General features: G+C 39.9%; 1 protein-coding gene across 36 annotated transcripts in view; it reads right to left on the reverse strand.

Moving 5' to 3' along the window:
• Positions 1 to 24,460, reverse strand: part of MLIP (muscular LMNA interacting protein) — a 239,016-nt gene that overhangs the window by 125,522 nt on the left and 89,034 nt on the right. For 13 of the 36 annotated variants that reach the window (XM_021098542.1, XM_021098541.1, XM_021098549.1 and 10 more), the window contains 2 exons: positions 4,676 to 4,831; positions 1,414 to 1,806 (listed from right to left, as the gene is read on the reverse strand). In XM_021098542.1, coding sequence (XP_020954201.1) covers positions 1,414 to 1,671 — 258 coding nt within the window. In that variant the 5' untranslated portion in view covers positions 1,672 to 1,806; positions 4,676 to 4,831. Of the gene's footprint in view, positions 1 to 1,413; positions 1,807 to 4,675; positions 4,832 to 11,596; positions 12,097 to 21,379; positions 24,394 to 24,460 lie in introns of those variants that run through there. The other 23 variants (XM_021098546.1, XM_021098545.1, XM_021098532.1 and 20 more) reach the window with 12 other exon arrangements.

A 24,460-nucleotide genomic window follows, 5' to 3' on the forward strand; every position in this document is an offset into this window, starting at 1 on the left:
CCAACTAAACAGAAGAAATCTATCAGTTGAGGAAAAGAGTAAATTGAAAATCCAAACATTGCTTCACGAAGAATAATTCTCTTTGTTTATATTTGGTATCATGTCCACATGTTCTTCAAAGGGGCCACATTAAACTATCCTCCACTGGCTATAGAACCTCTCACATTTCCAATGTTCTTATCCTATCATCTTTCCTAAGGCAAGAAAGAAATGTTTAAGCCTGTCACCACTTACAGAAATACGATGAATTATATGATTCGAATATTTTTAATAACTAGCTGAAAATAAACTTTAAGAAGAAATAAGTGTTTTAGCTTAATAGACTAAACCGATGGTACCCCAGTGAAAGTCTTCTACCACCAAAAGGCGGCATGAGGGTACTAGATGCTTGAAGGTGATATAAATAAGCATCAGGAAGTCGGTGAAGGCTGCATAAATAAAGATAAGGTGGCACCAAAGATAAGATGCCTACTCTAGTTTTGCACAGGTCCTGGGAGCACCCAAAGGCCAACTCACCCATACAAATGTTCTCCCCCCTGCGTTGGGTTGCTTGTAAATGCCGGTCTAGCAAATCCTGAGTAGGACATCCTAGTACAGACTCACTCTCATTGTCTGCACCTATTATTTACTCCCAAAGCCAGCCTCTGCATTCCCGACTTCTATACCTTGTCAAAGTCATCTGATAGCTTCATTATCCCAAACAGCCAGTCATCTTATTTTTTTTTCCCTTCAAAATTCCTCCCTACCCACCCCCTTTCTTTCCTGCCATCACAGATAAGGGTCTTATCCCACTGTATCAAAGGCTTTCCACCTGAAAGGAAGCTTTCAATCTTGCTGCAAAGTTTTGAAGTGGGATCTTCTGCCCAGTTCACTGAGGCTAGCCCTGCTGCTGGTGGCTTCCAGGAGCACAGGAGATATTTCCCTTAAGACACACAGGAGCGAGGGATATCCCTTACATATTCTTATTTCCTTGTATATGTTTTTACTACTCTTTGACTAGTTTAAAAGTAACATGTCTATACTTAGTAACCAGTTGATGTCTTTTTGCTGCATCTCTCTCATCTCTGAAATGTGCTTCCTGATACATCCAGCTCACCAAGCTCTCTCCCCTAAGAAATTCCCATCACCCATCTTCTCCAAGAATTTTAAGAAAGGAATTGCTGTGTCCCCAAATCCACTCCAGCTAAGTGTTTATATGTTCTCTTTAGCCAATTCACAGTATAATTGCATATAATCCTTTTTGCCTTATGAATATATTATTCCTGATCTTGGGACTTTGGTTTTTTAATATCTTTCTCTGAGAGTTTTATATGCCTTGAATGCTTAGGAAGGCCTTTGCAGACAGTCTAGAACAAGGAGTATGAAACTTTTTTCTTTCTTTTTTTTTTTTTAATGACAAGAAGAAAAACCTACCTGCCCATGTTTTTGCTGAGGAGCCATCCCATGAGGCATTTCAGGATGTGATGGGGCCTGGAGGTCTGCCCCCCGTGTTTTGGGGCGCACAGAGTCAGAGGCCAGGCTGGATGAGATGGCTAGGGATGTGGGCCGAGCAGCTGTGGTGCTCATCCCTCTCGGGGGGCCTTGTTCACTTTTGCTAGTTGTAGCTTCTTCTTCCCCTTCAGAGTCCACAATAAAGACATATTCAGCTTTGAAGAGGTCACTTTGCTGCATCCCTTGAGGTTCGTTTGCTTTAAATCCTCTTCCTTGTGTAGTCTTGCCCTCGACCTCTAAAGGATCAGTCAGTGTTCCTTGGTCTCTCTCCTGTTGGCTCCCAGCATTCAAGGTCAAGTACTCATTGAAGTGAGACTGGAATAAAGGAAGACACATAAAAGCATTGACATTAATTTGATAAATATGTCTTTTAGCATGTACTCTTAAAAATTTTAACCAGCTTATAATCTCCAAGGACAAGCGTTTTTACAGTTATATCTAAAAATCAGGTTGGCTTTGGAGAGATTGGGTTGAAGTTAATGGTTTACTTTAATTAACCCACTTGTTTGTCCTGGTCCAAGCCCAAACAATTTAGGGCTCAGAATCAACATCAATAAACAAACCTGCTTTCAAAGAAATCCTGATAGTGGCTTTTTTAAAAAGAGAGGAAGAAGGCAATGTTTTCCCTAAAGATATTCATGAAGTAAATGGGGATGGGTCATGGGTTTAGTTAATAGTCAAGCAAAACCTGTATGTCCTATATAAGCCAGGGGAGAAAGGAAATCCCATTAAAAGGTTCTAAAATAATATTTATCCCTCTAAAAGTCTGAGAAGAAAAATAAAATTGGAACAGAATGCACAGATATGCAGAGAAAACAATCCAAGTTGATTGGGAAAAATTCATGAATAGGACACCGAAAATGAGATAATTTTAGTACAATGCATTTTTTTGCTGTTATTTAATTTTGCATTTGTAATTCTAAATATTTTACCATTCCATTTTCTATGAATACGTAGAAGGTTTACAAGACCAGGAGTAAGATAGCTTTATCATACTACAAAAGCATCTTTTTCTAAAATGATAGCAGCTGTGTACACTAAGATGGTGTTCAAAAGACCCAATGTTAATTTTCTTGGTTTTGAAAATCATACTTTGATTACTACTTTTCTTTCTTTTCTTCACAGCTTTTCTTTTAGTCTAACATTATTTCAAAATAGAAAGTCAAGGACATAAAATAAACTGTAATTAACCGAACTTCAACTATGGTCATCAACTTAATGTGTGCCAATATGTATTATGTACTGCGTGTGTGAAGAAAGACTAGTCAAACCATTGTTTAGATATAACTAAACGAAGGAGTTGACTGCACAGACCATTCCACACTTTTCAGCTGATGATAAGATATTCAGAATAAAACACAAATTACCTCTAATTATGATTTCTCTGACAGTGGTCATTTCATATACTAAATTACAATACTTTGTAGTAGCAAAACCTGAATTGGAAGGAAGTTTAAATTAAAAATAGAAATATTCAAAAACAGATTGCAGTGTGTTATGGAAAGTAACATAATAACTAAATAGAATAACTAAATGGAATAGCTAAAGACCTGGCAAAATTGAAGTCATTTTTGAAAACATTGTTAATGATCTGTAATAACTCCTTGCCCCCACGGTTCATTATTCTCTACTCCTTTATTTTGATGTATTTTTTTCCAGCATTTATCACCACCTGAGAGTTTATTATATATTTTTTACTTTTTTTCATTGTCTGCCTTCCCAATAACAAATAAGTTATACGAGCTGACCTTATTCATTCGCAATCCACAGCACCAAGCAGATAGCCTGTGGTCAGTAAACAGTTTTTAAATATATAAAGAATAAGGGAATGATTTACTCTGTCCTAGTAAATGTTGAACTATTAAAAAAAGAGGAAGAAAAAGCTTTAATCTTTTAAAGATGTAGTGGTGTGGGTACCATTGCAATCAGCAGATATCATTATCTTAGGAAGCTCTGGAAACTTGCAACCAAGATTGATGCATACATCTATAGTCTGGTAAACTCACAGCACCAAATCACAAAAGACCCGTGAATATATTGTATGTACTTGGATACCGTGAGGGGGAAACGTCCCAAAAGTGCCTTATGTGGAATTCAGGATTTTTCTGAAATAATTTGGTCCCAATAGTCTTTGAAATAAAAATAAGATAGCATTGTAAGTCCTAGGTGCACAGAGATATTACTACCTGCTAGATAAGATGTCTTCCTATAAAGAGAGTCAGATAATTGTATCTCCTACAAGGTGGCTCAAAAATACTACAAAGTTCCCCCAATCCCACTTCATTTATAATAAGACAGTATTAAAAAGCATTTTAAAGAGAAATTTTTTCACCCAAAATGTCATCATTCTTGCACACGTTATTTTTAGGTTTTTGTTTGTTTTAATTTCATGTTCAGTCTTGGTCTCATTTCAGATAGGTATAATCAGAGTAAAAATATCACTTTATAACTTATTATATCATTGAATATTAGTGTTAATATGTTCCATGAAATCACATAATCATTATAATTATAACTTTGTCAGGGTGATGTATTATCATATTCTTAACTTTTCTCTGACTGTTAGATATTAGGTCTTTAAAATTTTTCCCTAATTAGTTTCCTACATAACATTCTTCTTCTTTTATACTATTTCTCTGGGATACATTTCCAAGAGTTAGATCACTGAAAGGTTATGAACAGTTTTATGACTGTGGATAAGGGTTTTCCAAAAAAAACTGTACACATGCACAAAAACTAGCAGCAAAGTGAGCATATCAATATCACCGCAATTTCCTCAACATCAGATATTATGTTTTTTAATGTTGCTAACCTGTTACACATAAAATAACACATCACTCTTTTATCTAGTATTTCTTTAAAGATAAATTTAATTTTTTTAATTTTGTTTTTATCAAGATATGTTGGAGAGAAGGGGAGGTGCCAGGGGAGAGAATATATCATGTAAACTGCAAACAACAGGATGTCAAATCCAAAGAGTTGAAAGACCGTATTGGGGAGAACCTCCAATTTGATAACATAATTATATTTTTGTGAAGTTCCTAATTCATAATTACATTTTTAGCCAATCTTGGATTTCACAGTCATGTCACTTTAAGCAGAGAAAATAAACATCCACACAATGTTCAAGTCATTACTATTATTTAATGTTAATTGCTTAATATAAAAATAAAAATAATCCTACCCTATTTATAGTTTCTGGAGTCTTATCACTTGGTTCCTCAGGAATTTTAACAAGGAACTTAGAGGTGTCACCCAACTGGGAGTGGGTTGGTAGTCTTCTGACAGTGGGGACAAATGTGAAGATCAGAGGTTTGGCTTCAGAGTCACCAGGAGAGACCTATGAGACATGTAATAAATTAGACTTTGTCTTATCAAAGGTTTATCTTGACTTTATTCTCTATAGACTGTGATAGTTATCTCATTTATCCTTTTAAGCTGCCTCTTGTCCTGTGAGCATGTGTATGATGCTGAAGAGAACAGCTATTAAAATCCTAATAGCATATCAGATCCTTTTTGATGAAAATGTTTATCAGAGGAAGAACTACAACCCCCGAAAGATTTCACTGCAGGACATGGCAACGAAAGGATGGGTTGGCAAGTTGGCCTGCTGGAATGTTACAAGTTAACATGGATAAAAGTCAGTTTCAAAACAGACCAGAAACTGTGAAGACCCCACAGAGGTCAGGGACTTTCATTCATTTAACCCTGTGTCAGCAGGTTGACTCATAATCACCAAGCATGCCTAAAACTTCTGACATATATCATTAACAAGTAGGCTAAAATATGAATAACAAATTGAAACTTTACTTTTCTGGCTATCAGGATATGAATGCCTCTTCTCGGGAATATATCTTATCTTTCATGCCTTCTTTATTCATTCAAAAATCATTTTAAGTATGCGCTGCGTGGCAGGCACGTAGGAGCTAGGGATACAACAGCACATAGGAAACAGCGGATAGACCACTCACACAGGTAGGAAACATGTGCACAGAATAAGAAGGGAAAAGCAATGGGGGATGCCTACCCACCCTGGGAAGCTCTGTAAAGACAACACCTGGAATTTAAGTCCAAATGAAGAGGAAGATAAGGATTTCCCAAGCCGAGGAAACGAGACGAGTGAAGGCATGGAAAGAAGCCATGGGTGCAGATCAAGCTTGGGTTTTGTCCTCTTGACAACAGAGAAGCATTAAAGTGCTGTAGATGGAGGATGCTATCACATTAGAACGTTAGACAGATGAGGCTGATTTCAAAACACACAAAGGCTGGAGATCTGGACAGAAAGCCAAAAGTGGTCAATGGAGGACTACATGGAAAGGGAGAAAGAGAAGAGGGTGGGAGAGGTTTCTCTTTTGAGATGTTTGGATGAGAAGTAGGAAGAGACGCGGAGAATCATTAGAGAGGAAAGTCCAGTCAAAGTGGTGCCTATGTTGGTCTATAAAGGGACAGACAGACCCATCAGACAGACCATGAAGATATCTGTAGACGAGGGGAAGGAACCAGTAAGAAAGAAAGTGGATGGAGCAAGGACCTGGAGGAAGCAGGCAGGAAAAGAAGAGGGGACAACAGAAGAAACATGGCCTCCCTTGAGACCCAAGGAAATTAATAAAGATACAGAAAAGCTCTGGATGTGGGGCAGTGGGGAAGTCTGGAAGGTCACGGGAATCATTTTGATGTAATCTGTGTTCGTGATACAATCAGCCCCATCGCATCAGAGGAACACCGTCACTCTGCCACCGCCAGGCCTCTGTCACAAGAAACAGGATGGCTTTGGCAGGACCCCCATGCTCCTGCCCCTTGAGGCTGTGCCACCTTTGTGTGCTTTATCCCAACAGGCCCTGTAACCCTCATCACATCAGCCGCATGAGAAACCCAGAGCTCCAAGCCATCCCTGAATCCCCATGTGCGATGCACACCCATAGTTTGTTCCTTTCTCATGCCCACTCCAACTCTTGGAACCTTCTCACCATACACTTTCTGGAATTCAGACAATCATCACCAAAACCCTCTGCATCCTTAATCTCTTTTCTGCACATTCCAGCTCTAGCTACACTGCGGTTTCCTCCGAGAACTCTGCTTTCCCAGAAGCTCTCCTGGTAGCTGTTTTCACTCACACTGGGTCCACAAATAGCATAGTTGTCCCTCTTTACTGCTTCCAGACAATTCTCCTCCTTCCCTCTTGCCTATGAACTTCAAGGTTTGAGGCTCCTGCCATCCATCCATCTGTATCATTCTCTGCTTCTCCTTGTTGTGTCATCTGCCCACACCCAATTTAATCCCTTCTTTCTTTGAAGGTTCAGTTCTTGGGTTATTTCCACTCCTTCTAACACTAGGCTTTTTATAATACCCAATATCACAGCACAGAAGTCACTTCTCTAACAGTGTGATTCACTGATGTCTCCTCTTCCTTGCCCTTCGCATCCCTAGCAACGACCAAGAGCCACAACCCCTCCATAATTTCAGGTTTTTTCCTTTCTCTGACCAATTCTTCTTTTCTTTCCAAACCATCCATCCCTCCAAGTTCTCTAAAACCCACCAAAATAAAAATCTACTAGTCCTTCCAACATTAAGTTTTCCCAGACCCTTTTATTTATTTATTTATTTATTTTGTCAGCCTCAAATGACCGAGTTGACCACAATTACCCCTGTGCATTGTTTTTCAAATACCTTGCCTGCTCTCACATCATCACCTGCTTTGGGTAAATCACACTGTTCACAGACTCTAACCCCTACCTATTCTACTCCTGCACCACAGGGGTAAATGTGGTCAGGGGGAAAAAAAAAAATCACACATCCATGCTTGCTGGTTTCATTTCAAATGTATGACTCTGAGCCTCAAGCAAGCCCTTTAATGCTGCTCTATAATCATATTTTATTTCCATAGCCCATTTACTCTCCCACTCACTGGCAAACTCACATCTCCTCTTTCCAAACCCCTAGCATCTTCTCCCCATTCTCACTCTGAGCTGATGACTTTGTTTCCCATTTCACTGAGATAAAGAAGCAAGCAGAAGAGAACTTTCAAGGCCCTCCCATGACCACATCTAGTCACCCACTTACATATTTGTCCTTTTATGTGGACTTCAGTCCTGCTCCCACATTCCTGCTAAAACCAAACCTCACTAGAATATGCTGCCTTCCAGTCACTTTCATTTGTTCAACAAGATCTTATGAAACACCTAGCAGATGCAAGGCTCTGTTCCAATGTTGGTAAGACAACAGTGAACAAAAACCTCTACCCCTTCTGGTGGAGGGAGACAATAAAAAAAATAAATACATAAGAAAAATAGTATTTTCATTTGTGGTAAGTGCTGCAAAGACTAGTTATACAGAGAGAAAATGATAGGTAAAACTTGGGTTGACTTTAATTTAAAGCAAAAGACTTAGAATTTGCTGAAAAATTAGATGTAAGATATAAGCAGTAGACAAGAGTCAAGACAAGTACAAAATAATTGATCTGAATAACTGCAAGAAGTGAGATATTATTCACTGAAATGGGAGAGCAAAAGGTGAAGCAGGTTAGAGAATCAGTATCAAATTTGATATGGCAAATATACATCCAAGCAGAAATGTGGGGATTTCCGCTGCAAAGTTCAGAGGAAAGACGGTGCTGAGATAAAAGCATTAAGGTTGTTAACTTGCACATGGTATTGAAAACCATGAGACCAGATGAGATCACCACGGGGGTAAACACAAACAAGAAGAGGTCCAAGGTTAAAACACCCATTCTCTACCATTAATGGCCCAGCAGCTGAGGAAGAAACTAGTAAAGATGACACCAGATTTTAAGAGATGTAGAAAAGCCTGGAGCATCATTGACAGCAAGAGGAAAGAGGCATGACCATAAATAAATAAAAGAATTGACAAACAACTGTGAGGGCCCAGCCCAAATGTAACTCCATGAATTTATAGCAAAAGCAATTTGCTTGGCTGTTTGCTACTCTCTCCAGGGATGTCCAACTGCCTATCATAAGAACAGAGAAAGTGATCCATAGCATCCATGTGATAGAAGAATGTTGCTGTTGGAAATTGAGGGGGCAGCAAAGGGTCAACCACGGAGCTCATTGTGGACAGGTAAGAGGAGGGACCTCAGACCCTAGGGACTAGCAAGCTCTATGGCTCAGACATCAGACTTGAAAACATGGTAGGTGTTGGGGAGAATACTCTGGGGTCACACCATGGGAGGTGAGGGCTAAGGATTTAGTAGTATGGTAAGTTTGGCTGGTTATAAGGTCTAGGCTTATAACACCAATGCCTTCTAGAAATAATTCATATTCCTTAGGAGACGGAAAAAAAATACACAGATGAACCCTTCTAAACCAACTTTCCTTTTTTAATATTCTGTCTTTAAAAATAATTTTCAGAGTTCCCATCATGGCTCAGTGGAAATGAACCCCACTAATATCCATGAGGACTCAGGATCGATCTCTGGCCTCGCTCAGTGAGTTGCCACGAGCTGTGGTGTCAGTAGCTCCAATTCGACCCCTTGCCTGGGAACTTCCATATGTGGAAGGTGCAGCCCTAAAAAGACCAATAATAATAATAATAATAATTGTATTTAGTGCCCCATTGCAGTCAGATCACAGTTCCCAGGTTGTAGTTTACCATTAGAAAATAATAAATCAATGGCCTTGAGATTGAGTATCGGAGGCAAAAAAAAACAGAAAGGGCATTAAGCTTGTGAAGGTCACCGGAACTGTGAGATAAGAACATTGATAAGACTGTGATTGTGACAACAAAAGCCATGCTGGGTGATCTCAAGTCTGGGTTGGAGAGAGACTGAGAGTATGGTGGTACAACGTGAGGCTACGGTCAGGGGCACCAAGAACAGGCTATCTGGGACACCAGATTATAAATCTTGTGTGTGTGTGTCTACAAAATCAAACAAAGAGAACTGGATACCCTTGCAGGAGATTTCACCGAAGTTATACAGAGAGTCTAATGAACTAACTCTGGAGCACTTACTGTAGGGTATCACTTTCTGGTAACCAGAAAACTAAAGCACCTATGCCTTCTAGAAACAATGCATTGTCCTTAGGGGATTAAAAACGCACAGACAAACCCTTCTAAGCCAACTTTCACTTTTCAATATTATTTTCTGCCTTTAAAAAATAATTGTCATTTATTCCCCCATTGTAGTCATTTATTCCCCAGGCTGCAGCTTATCATCCGAAAATAATAAAGCAATGCTTTCCTTTGTAGGAGAGAACATTTGATCCCTCGAGAGATTTGGGGAGCCCACTAATCTTATCAGTGATACACATTCCAACACACTTTCCAGATGGATTATTTTCTAGGAAGTCTTCTTTACATGACTAATCTCATCAATATCATGATGGATGGAGAGTGGTTTTAGCATAGAAGTCTCTGAGGGTAGTTCAGATAATTCATCATAGAATTTCATTTAGGTAGGAAATAAAGACAGTCCTTTAGGAGTCAAAGAAGAAGTGAAGCTGTGACTTTGTCCTCAGGTTCTGTAGGCCTGCCCTTCTCCCCACACGATGACTACAGGTCTCTCTGAGGTCCCTCCCAGAGGAAATTTAAATGCTGATGTATGAAAGTCTTCAGTATAAGTGCCCTGTGATTACAATACACTTATCACCACTATTAACAGTAAGTGGCTTTTTTGTCTAATGCACACACAGTGACAAAAATTTACTTCCCCAAAAGGCTTTCTCCTTAAGTCTCTAAAATACAAATAGACCATCACCAATACATTATAAACTATTGACTTTTTGAAAGGTCAATAGCTACCACTGTAGTGAATAAAATGGAAACCAAGTATGGATAAAAGCTGATGCTTCAGTGAATAGGTACGCTTTTAGAAGGATGCCCTCCAAGGAATTTCTAAGCATAACCACATGTTGACAATGAAAACGAAAACAACAGAAAAGAAGTAACATCGTCTCTTCTACTTTATTGTTATATTTTCCTACAGAAATACCCATAGCCTACATAAAATTTCTTCATTGGTATAGAACATTTTTTTTTTTAATTTTTAAGGGAACCAATATATGATGTCATTCAAGAATTATATAAAAAGGGAAAGTGTAATGATACTAAAGATTTATTTCATCTTCCTAGGTTACTGTCAGAGAACAAGATCAGGGATAAAGCCTGGTCTACACACATAGACTCAGAAGAACAACTATAAAAAGGGCAGTGGTTCGGTATTCACTTTTAAGCTGGGAGTACAATGTTAGCATGCAGCTCTTTTCATCACTTTTAACTAGCATCCTCTTATCCTACCAAGGATGAACAGAGGGTTTTTTTTGCACAGAATTCAGTTGGAAAAGGATTTGAAATTACACTAGCTACACTACACAGCATTTAGATGAAGAGCTCCATGTTAGCTAGTTGACTGCAAAATCTCTTATTCAGGAAAGGAAAAAAAAAAATTGCTGTTTACTGCATACCGTGGCCAAGTTCCAATGGAGCCCAGAAATGCATTGCTATGGTGATGAAAAATCATTTCCCCACAAAGCAGAAACAGATGTATGTTAATACCATTGCATTTGTTAAATGCCAATTAACACTTTCAGTTGTCTCCGTTGTTAAAAAACACGTCTTAGTTCCTATCCTTGGGAAACGACTTCACTAATAGAAATTAGAGCTGAAAGGATTAAAAGCTTTTCCTAAATATGGTTTCATGCTCTCAAAATTCTCAGACTGTCACCTTCTTATAGGGCAGCCAACTAATAATTTAAGGAACTGTTTTCCCCCTGTGCCATGCAGGCTAACTGCTCCTTTGCTCCGTTTCGGGCTGCAGTGCCTTCCTTTCTTCTCTTTCCCTAAAAGTGCTCTTTCTTCCGACGTTGACACCCACACTCACAGATGGCCACTTGCCGCTTGTTGAGAAGAGACATTACAGGGTGTCTCAGCATTCGCACCATGCCAGGGACTGTCCTGAGCACCTTGGGTTGCCAGCAAGCAGTTTTGCCTTTATCTGTTCAATCTTTCTACCAACCGTCTATACCATTTCATTTTGATACAGTCAAACTGATCTACACCCCGGCAGCTCTCTCTGTCAAGCCCTCTTGCAGCAACCACCACAGTGCACAGCCTTTCAAAGTTCTCGAAAGCATTAAGAAAGACCTCCTTTTACCTGGGGTGTGGTCTGAACGCTCCCTGCTAAGAGGCACGAGTTCATTTGGAAGTGATTGTTCCCCGCAGTCCCTCGGAAGCCCCCGTTCTGGAAGCATGGATTCATCACAGAAGGGAGTGAGCAAACCAATGAGTGAGGTGGGAAGGGAGCCGCTCGCTGAAACAACACACACACATTCGCAGGGGAAAAAAAAAAAAAAAAAAATCTAAAAAGAGGTAACGTGGAATCCTTCCTGAACAGAAGGATTTTTGTCAGCTCCAAAAAGTAGATTTATGTTCAGACAATTTTTAGATTTGGAACTTCATGGGAGGTCATATGGACAGCTGAAGTGGAGCCAGTAGAAGTTAAAGAATAATAATAATAAGGAGGGCCACCTATACGCCTTTCCCCTCTTTTCTTTGCATGCATGTGCTCCAATTACATGTTCTGCAAAAAGAACAGAGAAGCCAGATTGTACAGCAACAAGGAGCTAGCTGATGGAAGGGCCCCAGCAAGCTGCCAATCCCAGGAATCAACAGCTCACCCTCACTGGGAACACTGAGAGGTACAAATACATGCAAACACTGGGGCTCAACAAAGAACAGGAAAACAAACAGCTATGGCTTCAAAGATCACTAACTTTTAATGATTGGTCCTTGGCATATAGATAGCAGTGGTACAGGAGCATCTGTAGGGATTGAGTTTTGCTATTAACCAAATCTGCTCTAAAATAGAGCCTGGAATCAAATATCTGTCAAAACAAAATTCTATTCCAAGTTTCTTGGAAGGCAGTGAGTGTCCTGAATGCAGACAAACCAACCTCAGAACTTCACACGTGCAATTGATTGGAGTCTTCAGCTTTCGTATTTCTATTTTCTGCGTATTGATTTTTCTCCAAATCCCTAATATCTATATTTGTGCTTTGGCAATGAAAGATGTGGCAGCGCAAGGGCTGGTTATACACCAAAGGCTCTGGGAAGGAATGAAGTTTTATTCTAGGGACCTATATTATACCTCTTCCCATTATCAAAAGCCTGGCTTTGTGGAAACATTACGAGTAGAATAATTATCAAAAGAAATGCTGTTAGTCCTCTGGCAAAAAATCGTGCCAAATAGCCCAGTGCTTTTTGATGAAGAAAATGATCTAACTGCTTTCAACATAAGTACTGTGTTATATCATGAAACACATTATGTGCCTTCGTCTATACGCTGTATGTTTATGGATACTCAAAAGAAACTATACTACCCTCCTGTCCTTAAGGAGGTTATAGTCCAATTGAGAATAAAAAACAGGTGTACAAATACAGAGGTACAAACAAAAAAGGAAAGAAAAAGTTTCCTACTGCAGTTCTCACAGTTTATACATAAACCCCTGGGAGATCCAGGTAAAATGCAGCTTCTGATTGAGGGGATCTGGGGGGTGGCCTCAGATTCAACATTTCCAGTGAGCTACTGGTGATGTCCAGCCATGGGTCTGTGACACTCTGAGAAGCAAAGACCTGGAGGAATTGGGGGAAGGGGGTGAGATCACTTCTCCCGGAGTAAGTTATTCAAGGAGGAAGTGGCATTTGGGCTACATGCAGAAGAGCAGGTGAACAAGGCCTAGGAGGACAGAGAGAAAAGCTGGAACAAAGGTACCTATCCAAAAGGCAGTAAGCAGCAGGGGAAGGCACAAAGCAGGGACCAACTAGGGAGGCAGATCACCCTTTGGCCCTGGGACCTGGTTGGGGGAGTTACAGGACTTTTCAAAGGCCCAGTCCTCCTCCAGTGAAATGTGGGACAGAAGGGTACTTACTCACAGGGTTCTCATGAAAATTAGCATTAAAAACGGCATGTAGGACTTCCCTGGTGGCCTAGAGGTTAAGGATTCAGTGTTGTCACTTCTGTGGCTGGAGTTTGATCTCCAACTCCAGAACTTCCGTATGCCACAGATGCAACCAAACACATACACCCACACCCACACCCACACCCCCACACACACAAATGGCATGTAAAGCTCTGTGTCAAGCAAATACTTAACATGTTACTCTTGTAAGTACTCTTATAAATAACATACATGAGAATAAAGGCAAATAAGACTAGAAAAGTAGGTTAAGTCTAGACCATCAGATTTTTTTTTTAATTTACCATTATTATCTTTTTTTTTTTTTAAGGGCTGCACCTGCAACACAGCCACAGCAACACCAGATCCAAGCTACGTCTGTGACCTGCACCACAGTTCATGGCAATGCCAAATCCCTGACCCACAGATCGAGGCCAGGGATCAAACCCATATCCTCATGGATACTAGTCAGATTCGTTTCCGCTGAGCCACGACGGGAACACCCGCATTTTAGTCATTTTTAAGGGTACGGTTTACAGAGTGACATTAGTACATTTGCATTATTGTGTAACCATCACTGCTGTCCATGCACACAACATTTTTCATCTTGTCAAATGGAATCTGTTCCTATGGTTCCTGTGGAGGGTTAGTTCCCCATTCCCCACACCCCCCAATCCCTGGCCACCACTCTTCTACCTTCTACATTCAGATTCATCTCTCCTCCCTTTTGTAGGTCATCAGAGATCTTTTTTTTTTTCTTTTTATGGCCCCACCTGCAGCATATGGAAGTTCCCAGGCTAGGGGTCAGAATGGAGCTACAGCTGCCAGTCTACACCACAGCCACAGCACCACTGGATCCTAGCCTCATCTTCAAACTACACTGCAGCTTAGGGCAACGCCAGATCCTTAACCCACTGATTGAGGCCAGAGATCAAACCTGCATTCTCACAGGGACAAGGTCGGGTCCTTAATCCACTGAGCTATAACGGGAGCTCCAGATTGTGGGAGATCTTGAATTAAGTTGTTCTGATATTATTCAGTAGGAAATAAGAACAAAGATTTTCTATATATATGTATATTTATGTATACGTATGATATACATGTATATAGGATGATGCATGTATGTCACATGTATCATCTATATATAATCTACATCTTTATATAATCTTTATTCCTATTCCTTATTGAAGAGGGAGCCTTAACAAATTCTAGAGACCATTCTCATCTCCCTGTTCCATCCTTTGTCAGCAGTTCAATCAGTTTATTTTATTTTATTTTATTATTATTATCATTATTTTTTTTTTTTTTGTCTTTTTGCTATTTCCCGGGCCTCTCCCTTGGCATATGGAGGTTCCCAGGCTAGGGGTCGAATCGGAGCTGTAGCCACCGGCCTACACCACAGCCACAGCAACGCGGGATCCGGGCCGCGTCTGCAACCTACACCACAGCTCACGGCAACACCGGATCCGGATCGTTAACCCACTGAGCAAGGGCAGGGACCGAACCCGCAACCTCATGGTTCCTAGTCGGGTTCGTTAACCACTGCAACACGATGGGAACTCCAATCAATTTATTTTAAATGCATTCAAACAACACTGAAACTCTTTTCCTATATTTCATTCTGTCCTTCTCTCTCTGGGCCTTTCTTTTTCTCATTTCCTCCACCAAACATGAAGTAAAATTTAGGCATGTTCGCACAATTAGGTTCAGAAGAAATATTTCAGCCCCACTCCTTTGTCCTCCTTGAGTCATTTTATAACATGAGAACCAATTAATTAATCCATTATTTTGCTCTGGGTCTTCTTGGGAAGTTTTCTCTATCTTCTTTCACTTGTTTTATTAATAATTGTGGGTGTTATAGGCTATTTCTTATATTGACAGAAGACATTATTTTTACTTAACAAAGAGCTTACTAGCCATGCATTACAATAGCATGCTTCAGCCATCTGGCTAGTAACTACATATAGCCTCAAAGAGCATATGAATTTAGAAGAATTTCTATAGAAACCATCCTCATTTGAATAGGAAATGAGGGCACCAAGTGTAAAAAAAAAACAGTAGGACTCAGTCTTGGATGACAAAGACCAAGTGAACTACTGACGCAGGATGGGGATGGGGGAACTAAAGAGTCTATTCTCCAATTAAGACTATTCTTTTCTGTAGAGGAGAAGGTCACCTAGGGTCTGCCTGAGACCTTGACGCATTTTACCGACACCAACGTTGAGTGATCTCTCTCTCTCCTAAGGAATACAAACTGTTCTGTTAAATGATCTTTTTCCCAAAGAAAATAAAAGTTTGTCAAAGTTTGCAACAAACAAATACAACTCCAGATTCTCTCTCTCTCTCTTTTTTTTTTTTTTTTTTTTTTTTTTTTTTTTTTTTTTTTTTTTTTTTTTGGTGGCGGGGGGTGGGGGCTACCCCATGGCATTTGTAAGTTTCCAGGCCAGGGTTCAGATCCAAGCTGCAGTTGTGATCTATGCTGCAGGTGTGTCAATGCTGGATCCTTACCCCACCGTGTCGGGCTGGGGATGGAACTTGCGTCCTAGTTCTCCCGGTGCCCACCAATCCCATTGTGCCACAGGCGGAACTCCTAAAATCTGGCATTTTTGATGACTGAAGTAGGTCATCCTTCAGTCTTCTTCCTAAACCTATTACTGTAATACCTTCCAGCTAAAAGACTCAAGGTATTGCTTTTAAAACAATACAGAACAAATAAATAGTCTCTCTTCCTGGCATGGGAAACACATTTGAGAAAGAAAAATAGATTTGTCTATCTTAATAAACACTCCCTGTAACTTATTAGTTGTGTGACCCAAGGCAGATTCTTGATCTCTTTGAGTTTCATTTATTTAGGGTCACAGAATTCATCACCCACACTGGGACACTGTCAAGTGTGAAAGGAGCATGGGGAATTGAGGCCAACAGGCATCAAATGGGACTCTTTTAAGCAAACCAAGACATAATCAGCCTACCAATTGGCAATATTGAGATCATAATATCTCAAAACCGTCATGAGGGTAAAAATGGCATGATAATGGAGAAAGTTTAACAGTACCTGTGTTCAATAAGTGATTTTCCCCTCATAAATAAAAATTGGGTATTGGTTGTGGGGGGGATGATATAAGGGGCTGTGTTATCTTTTAAAAATGGTGCAATTGTTCCCATTGTTGGCTCAGCAGGTTAAGAACCCAACTAGTGTCCTTGAGGGTACAAGTTCGATCCCTGGCCTCACTCAGTGGGTTAAGGATCTGGCACTGCTGCAAGCTATGGTACAGGTCACAGAAGCAGCTTGGATCTGGTGTTGCTGTGGGTGCAGTGTAGGTTGGCAGCTACAGCTTCAATTTGACCCCCCTGCCTGGGAACTTCCAAATGCCACATGTGTGACCATTAAAACAAAACAAAACATACAAGAAAAAAAAAAACTGATCAGGATGAATGAAGCCTGCTGCTTCCTCTGCTTGCAACATTCTTCAGCAACCTTCTCTGGGGTTAATTCCTCTTCACCTGCCAAGTTGTAGGAATCTCAGAGATTCCATAGTGAATCATTTTAATTTGCATGATGAGGGTAAAACCATTTCTGACAGACAATATGCTTCATAAAGTCACTACCGAAAAACTCTTTCCCTGACTCCCTGTGTCAGATACAACCTCCTGTTGTATGCTCTCTAGAAATTTGCACTTCTTCACTTCTTGTGCTGCTATTAAAATTCCATGTCTATAACTCTTAGGCATCTACCCTAACAAAACTTTCATTCAAAAAATACATGCAACCCTCTGTTCACAGCCACGCTCTTCACAAGAGCCAAGACATGGCAACGACCTAAATGTCCATTGACAGATGAGTGGATTAAGACATGGTACCTATGTACAATGGAATATTACTCGGCCATAGAAAAGGATAAAAATAATGTCATTTGCTGCAACATGGATGAACCTAGAGATGACCATACTAAGCAAAGTAAGTCACAAAGAGAAAGACAAATACCATATGATATTACTTATACATGGAATCTAGAATAGGACACAAATGAACTTACCTACAAAACAGAAATGAACTCACAGAGGTAGAGAACAAATTTGTGCTTACCAAGGGGCAAGGGAGTGGAGGAGGGAAGGATTGGGAGATTGAGTTAACAGATGCAATTTTTATATATAGAATGGATAAACAACAAGGTCCTACTATATACCACAGGGAACAATACTCAGCACCCTGTTCTAAACCATAACAGAAAAGAACATAACACAACCTTGCAAATTTTTAAAAATTGCACGGTTACATGAAGAGTGAATTCTTTAATGTCCAGCTCCCCAATTGGAACATAAACACCAGGACGATGGGAAATTTCTATTGTGTCTCCTGCACCTAGTATAGTGCTTATCACATAGTAGGAGATCAATAAATGTCCATTAAATAAATGAATGATCAAGTGCATTCAGGAGAATGGTAGGGAGGATTCAGAGATGGCAAGAGAGATTTCTGTCTTCAAGGAATACACAATGTCAGGGTCCATAAAGAAATAAGAGCGATTTAATCACTGTATAATTTTGTTACTTTGGAGATAGATCACATATAAAAATAGCAACCCACACTGAATGCCAAGGCTGTGAATGTTTTAAGAGCGTATAAAAGGAATCAGTGTCCAAAGGGTGTGTGAGAGGTCTGGGTGCTTGAAGGGAACTGGAACAGCTCCTCTGGTCTAGATCTCTCCTCCGAGGCTTGGCAGCCGTGGTCCATCACCCTGGACCACCTCACACGCTCCCCCGACACATCCCAGAACAGATCTGTTCCTACATATAATATGTATAAACACCATTTAGTGAGTTTTATGAGATGCAGCTCTTGATACTGAATATAGATCATCACTTGAATTTCTCACAACAAGCCAACAAGAGAATTACAGTATCCATTAGAGGAGTACGAAAAACGAGCCTTCATGAGACTGAATTACTGGCTTAACCGGCACCAGATATAGTCGGATTTGAATTCAAGTCTGGCCTAGCTAGAACCCAGATCAGTGCCGGCTCGCATTTGCTGATGACTTCTGCCAGCCTTACCTTAGAAATATTCATTTACAGAAAAGTGATAAGAAAGGTGATGGTTAGGAGACATGACAAGGCAGTAGCCTGCAAGGATTTTGTTTTGAACAATGTTAAAGAGAACTGGGCTCTGATGAACATTTCTCCCAAGCCTCCAGTATTCATTCCCAAAATGTGGCTACATACTCTGACTTTCCTCCTGTACTTTTAAAAAAAATTTTTTTTTTTTTTTTTTTTTTTTGTCTTTTTACAGTCACACCTGTGGCACATGGAAGTTCCCAGGCCAGGGGTCAAATCAGAGCTGCAGCTGGGACCTATGCCACAGCCACGGCAACACCAGATCTGAATCACATCGTGACCTATGCCGCAGCTTGCAGCAACTGTTGATCCTTAACCCACTGAGTGAGACCCACTGAGTGATCCTTAACCGCTTCCTCAAGGAGACACGGTCAGGTCCGCAACCTGCTGAGCCATAATGGAAACTCCATTTTTTCTCCTTTTCGTTAGTTATTCTCTTGCTGCCTCTATATCATTCTTGCTATAAAGGCAATGCATGGTTATTTTGCAACATAACTTTAAAATAGAAATACGGTATCACCAAAAACCGCAATTGTATTGGTATGCATACTAAAGCTACATAAATTTCAACACGAATAGTGCAACAGACACCCAGAAAAAATATTGTCGAATGACTAATTATGCATAGACAGTATTTCCTCACATTTAATAAACAATATTTATCTTTAAAAACATCTAAAGTAATATATGAGCTCTTACTTTTTAAAAAAATTTTCTTATCTGTTGTAATCTCCACTCCCCCAACTCCCCACTCCAGCCCACCCTCTCCCATTCCATCTGTGTGAGCTCCAACTTCTGTTTTGTACCATCCGTTTATTAATTCTACTAATGGAAACAATGAAATCTGGAGTCACATTCAAATCATAAATCTACCAATTATCAACTGACAACATTATGTTAAATTCCATGAGCTTTCATTTCTTTATCTATAAAATGGGCATAATAAAAGCATCCATATCTCATAGGGTGAAATGTGGAAATTAAATGTGATGAGATGTAAGACCCCGATGTATAGCCCAACACATAGTAGACATATCATGAGTATTAATTTCTCTTTTTCTTTTTAGGACGGATGAAATAAATGAGGTTTAACAGAAATCTCTAATTGATACAGTATCAGAATACTATCCTGTTTACTTGTAGTAGCTTCTGTTTTCTTCCCTGAGTGCTTTGCTCCAAAACAAAGCAGAAAGGCAGATTTTAACCATCTTCACCCTTGTCTACCATTATCCTAAAGGTCCTTTACAAAGGACCTTTACAAAGGACCTGTGATGTGCCCACAACAGCTGAAAACCAGACTCATTATTGAGAGTTACACAGTACTCCAGTAGCACATTAATAGACCCAACATTTGCTCCACATCCTCCAGAATCAATCACCTCTTAGACAGAAGGGTTGTCCTTTAGAAAGGTGCATATACATTTATAAACGAGTAAATGAGGGGGTGCAGAGATGCAGGTGAATCCAACTACACTGGGATGATCTTTCCTTTTGATTTTAGATTTGACACCATTTCACAGAGGGAAGAACCATCCGATGGCTACAGCAGCCAGCATGGATACAGCCAGGATGGGAAGCGTCCTGGGACCAGCACTGCCCAGGAGTCTTCCATGAAGACAGGGATTAATGATGCCTTTTTGGATCACCACTGCATCCCTGGAGCTTAACACTGAGTAGATACAAATGTACATTTGTTAGATAAATTAATTAATAGTGTCTGCCGACGCTAGAGAAGAGGTCAGAAATGAAGTTGCTAGGGGTCAAGTGTACAGAAATAGAAGATAAAAAGCAAAGCTCTTCACCCTCCCCTTCACCTTATTAGTGGTAAGTCAGAAGCAACTGTAATTTAAACTCCCACTGGCACTTCTCTGTCTAAATCACATTAGATGAAGGAAAGTTTCCCAGGTCAGAAATAGCTAAGGTTTCAAAGGTGGACTATTAAGAAGAAACATAGACAATAATACAAGGAAAACATGTTTCTTATATTAAGAAGCAACACAGATGATAATACAAGGAAAACATGTTTCTTGTCTTTTCTCAGTGTACAACAAAGAAGTACACAAGATGTCAGAAGGAAAAATTTGAATTTGAGAAAATAGACCATTTTAAGGTATTTCACACATCATGAAAGGGAAACTGAACTAGCAACCATCTTATCTAAAAAAAACTCTATCTACTTATTAAATTTGTCCACAGACTAAAGCCATTATCGAAAATTTGCAGTGAAGAATGGCTCCTTTGTTTCCACCAAGAAACTAGACTATCTAACTCATAGGGGTTTGTTATAATTAAATGAAATGATACACGAGACATTCCCCAGGAGATGCTCATCTGAAACCTTCAGTTGCTATTGTAGCTGTAGGCTATAACACTATTGCCCAAAGTAACTAGCCATCTAACACTAAGTATATATTTAAAACCAATACATGCCAGCTGTATAATCATTTAAAAACTCCCCCCAAATATTGTTACTGAATAAATACTCCCAAGAACTTTTCTTTAAAGATCAGCATTTTGAGTGCTTTTTTTGTTCTAATCAAATTGTTTATTTTTTCTTGCCTTTATATTTTATATCTAGGAAATTCCTCAATAGAAAACAGATATAAAAGCGATATAAAAGAGTACAGGGAAACTCTTTCCACTTAGGATTTTGTTCATTGATAAATCTGTCAGAAAGGTAAATCTATTCCCTTCAAATCTGCCTATTCGAACAACCAGCAGATTCTAAACAGAAACAATTTTCAAGAGTCTCTGGTTTTGAATGTCACAGCTCTATTCTATTTGAAATTTTAACTACAGTGTTCTGGTAGAAATATTTTCAGAATCACTTCTCAAGTCTTCTGAAAGCACATAACAAATCTGGTTACCTGGAAAGGGTTAGGGGTGCTGAGAGGCTGGCATCAGTAAATCTTAGATCCCAATAGGCTGCCCATGTGTCTCTTATACAGCTACATACATATATATATACATGTATTTTTTTTTTCAAATCAACATGTGACTGTGTAGGCGATAAGTGAGCCTTCAAACTATGCAAAAATAAGTTCTAGAGGTTCTAATGACATTCAGTTGAACAGTCTGTAGGCATAAAGGAATTTAAGACACACACAAAAGTCATTGTTCCAGTGCATAGTTATTAAAATGTCTTGCTGTGAAAAGAGAATGCCCTCTCTTTTTCTGGAGACATTTACTAAGGACCATAATGTATCCAGTCTCTCAATCAGCTTACCAGTAAAAATGCAATGTATGTTCCCTCAAAATTTTCAAATTTCACTTAGATTCATTTTTAACTATGTTTTCTTTAAAAACTGACCTAGGAAAAAATAAAACAAAACCAATCCCTCCTCAAAATAGTTTTTTTAGGGAGAGAAAGAGGAATAAATAATCACCAAGTATGCTTAACAATTCCTATGATAATGGATGTAAGAGTTTCATCTCAGGAAAAAAAAAAAAATCTGTGGACTTCTGCCAATTCACTGCTTTTTAAATAAACCTTTGGCTTTTCTAGATTCCTAAGCATGAACTCAGCAGCCAGATGGCTGGGCTTGAGTCCCAGCTCTGGCACTTAATAGCTGTGTAACTGAAGACAGATGACCCAATCTCTCACAGCCTCATTTTTCTCATCTGTAAAATAGGAATAGTAGGAGTAGCTACCTCATAGGGTGCACATAAACCCTTGCAGCAATAGCCAACTTAGAGTAAGCATTCACTACATACTCAGTGTTATCATCAGTTATTGCTAACAATAAGATGACCGTATAGGCTTGAAACAGTTGGTCCATAATTTCCAAACATCCTCCACTCATTCTCTCATCCCATTTCCAACACTTCTGAAAAATGAATGACCTCTTACTGCTCAGATCACTGACTTATTTCTGAACATTTGTGTTACAGACATTGCTGGCTCCTTCCATGGTCAAGAAAGTCTTTGTCTAGGTCTCTGTGAACCTGCCTGGTTCTTCCTCGGTCCCTCCTCTGCTTCTCCTCCTCCAGGAGAAAGAGCCCAAAGACTCAGCACTTAATGTCTCCTCTTCCCTTTGCCTGTTTCTCTCTTCCTCAGTGGTTGTCCTCTTTTCTCATAGATTCAACACTCCTGAGCACTGGCTGGCTCCCCACTTGCACCCTGACCTCTGCCTTCTCTTCTGGTTTCTCTAGTTTCTCCTCTGTGATATTTGATATGAGCATCATAGTGCAAATGGTGGGATTGGGTGCTTAACCAACGTGAGTTTGAAGACTGGCTTTGTCATTTGCACGTTGTATGACTTTGAGCCATTTCTCAACTTCTTGAAATCCCCGTTTCCTCATTTGTAATAGATCATTTAGAAAATCTACCTCATAGCCTCCATTAAACAGTACAACCGATGAAAGCATTTGACATAGTTCCTGGTCCACAGAAAACTCTCAGCATATGTTGGATGATTATTAATATTAAGGTCCAATCGAAAGTGACCAAAATCTTTTGCCATTTCACACATATAAAATAACTTTCTTCTCCGTAATTTCTAAAATGTTTTACTGACACTGCCATTTTTAAGACACTAGATTTTAGCCTTTTTATTATATTATATCTGTCATCTGAAATAAAATATGTTAGTATACTCTTCAATTGTAATAGAAAGAATTTTTTTCAGCTATGTTGCTGCTTCATTTAAAGGTTGCATTTTGCAGCCTCCCTTACTTATAGGTGTGGCCAAGTGACTAAGCAGTGACCAATGAGATGTAATTAGAAGTAAGTCTTCTTAAAATGGTGTGGCATATCCTTCTCTGTCTCATCCTTCATCCTTGTCTGGAATTTGGATGTGATGGCTGGATCTCTAGCAGAGACCCTGGTAATAAAAGCTTCACTCTAAACATAATAGACTGATTCATGAATTGGTAGGAGGAGCCCCCGATCAAGGTCAGAACCCACAACCTCTGAAATTTTTTTTTAATAATGTTAGAAGAGTTTATCATGAGATTTCTTTCTTGTCTCCAGCCAGGTCTGACCTTCAGTGAATTAACAACGCTTCAATTTCTGACTCTTCCCTGACCTGCACCCCTCCTTACAGCTGGGCACCTTTCCTCACAGTCTCCTACTCACTTTGGCTCCTTTGCCTGTCCTGTCCTCTCACCCTCAAGTGTCTTGGGTTTGCTCAACAAGATGATCCAGATCCACCAGGGCTCACCTCTCTCCCTCTCATCTGAATCCTGTAGCATTTACATTCTGTTCCATGTCATTCATTATCTCCATAGGACAATCCTATCTTTTGGATTATTTTTAAGATCATTGATAACCAGGGGTTGCAGGTTGGGTTCTCCAGAAACAGCATCCCACATCCAGCCAAAGTGGCCAAGCCTTCGCCCGATGTGGGCTGCCCAGTGAAGGTTTGACCTTGGCGAGGCATCTCTCTGCAGATGAAGCAGACCCTGAGTGAGGTGACAGGTGGAGGCTGACTGTCCCCAACAGTCCCCTCACTCCTTCAGCAGCCGGACCCTCCCGAAAGAGGGAGCTGAGTGCCATATCTTTATGGCCACGCCCATGTCTGAATTCTATGCTTCTTTTCCCCAAACACCAATTTTAATATTAAACCAACAATAGGTATTTGATAAATATTTACAGAAGGCTTTATTAAAACTGACTCTATGCCTCACCTAAGAAACATCATCTGTACAAAGTTCCTGAGATGAATCCACTCACGCCCTTTGAAAAGGTATTTAAAATGCCCTTTATAAGACCAAATCTTTTTAAAATATTGCCCTTCTGCTTCCTAGAATCAGCATTGACTGTGCAAGTGCTTTAAATCCCTTGTTTTGCAGAACACGCCTTTTTCTCTTAACTCCATATAACGCCTCCCACCCAGCTGGGTGCTTCCAGGGCCTCCAGACACACCCACCCCATCTGAAGTCAAAGCACGTGGGATGGGGCTGCCCTTCTGACTTGCCTTCTATAAGAAGCACTGCTGGGGGGGGGG

Source organism: Sus scrofa, chromosome 7, assembly GCF_000003025.6.
Source record: "Sus scrofa isolate TJ Tabasco breed Duroc chromosome 7, Sscrofa11.1, whole genome shotgun sequence".
Taxonomy (NCBI): domain Eukaryota; kingdom Metazoa; phylum Chordata; class Mammalia; order Artiodactyla; family Suidae; genus Sus; species Sus scrofa.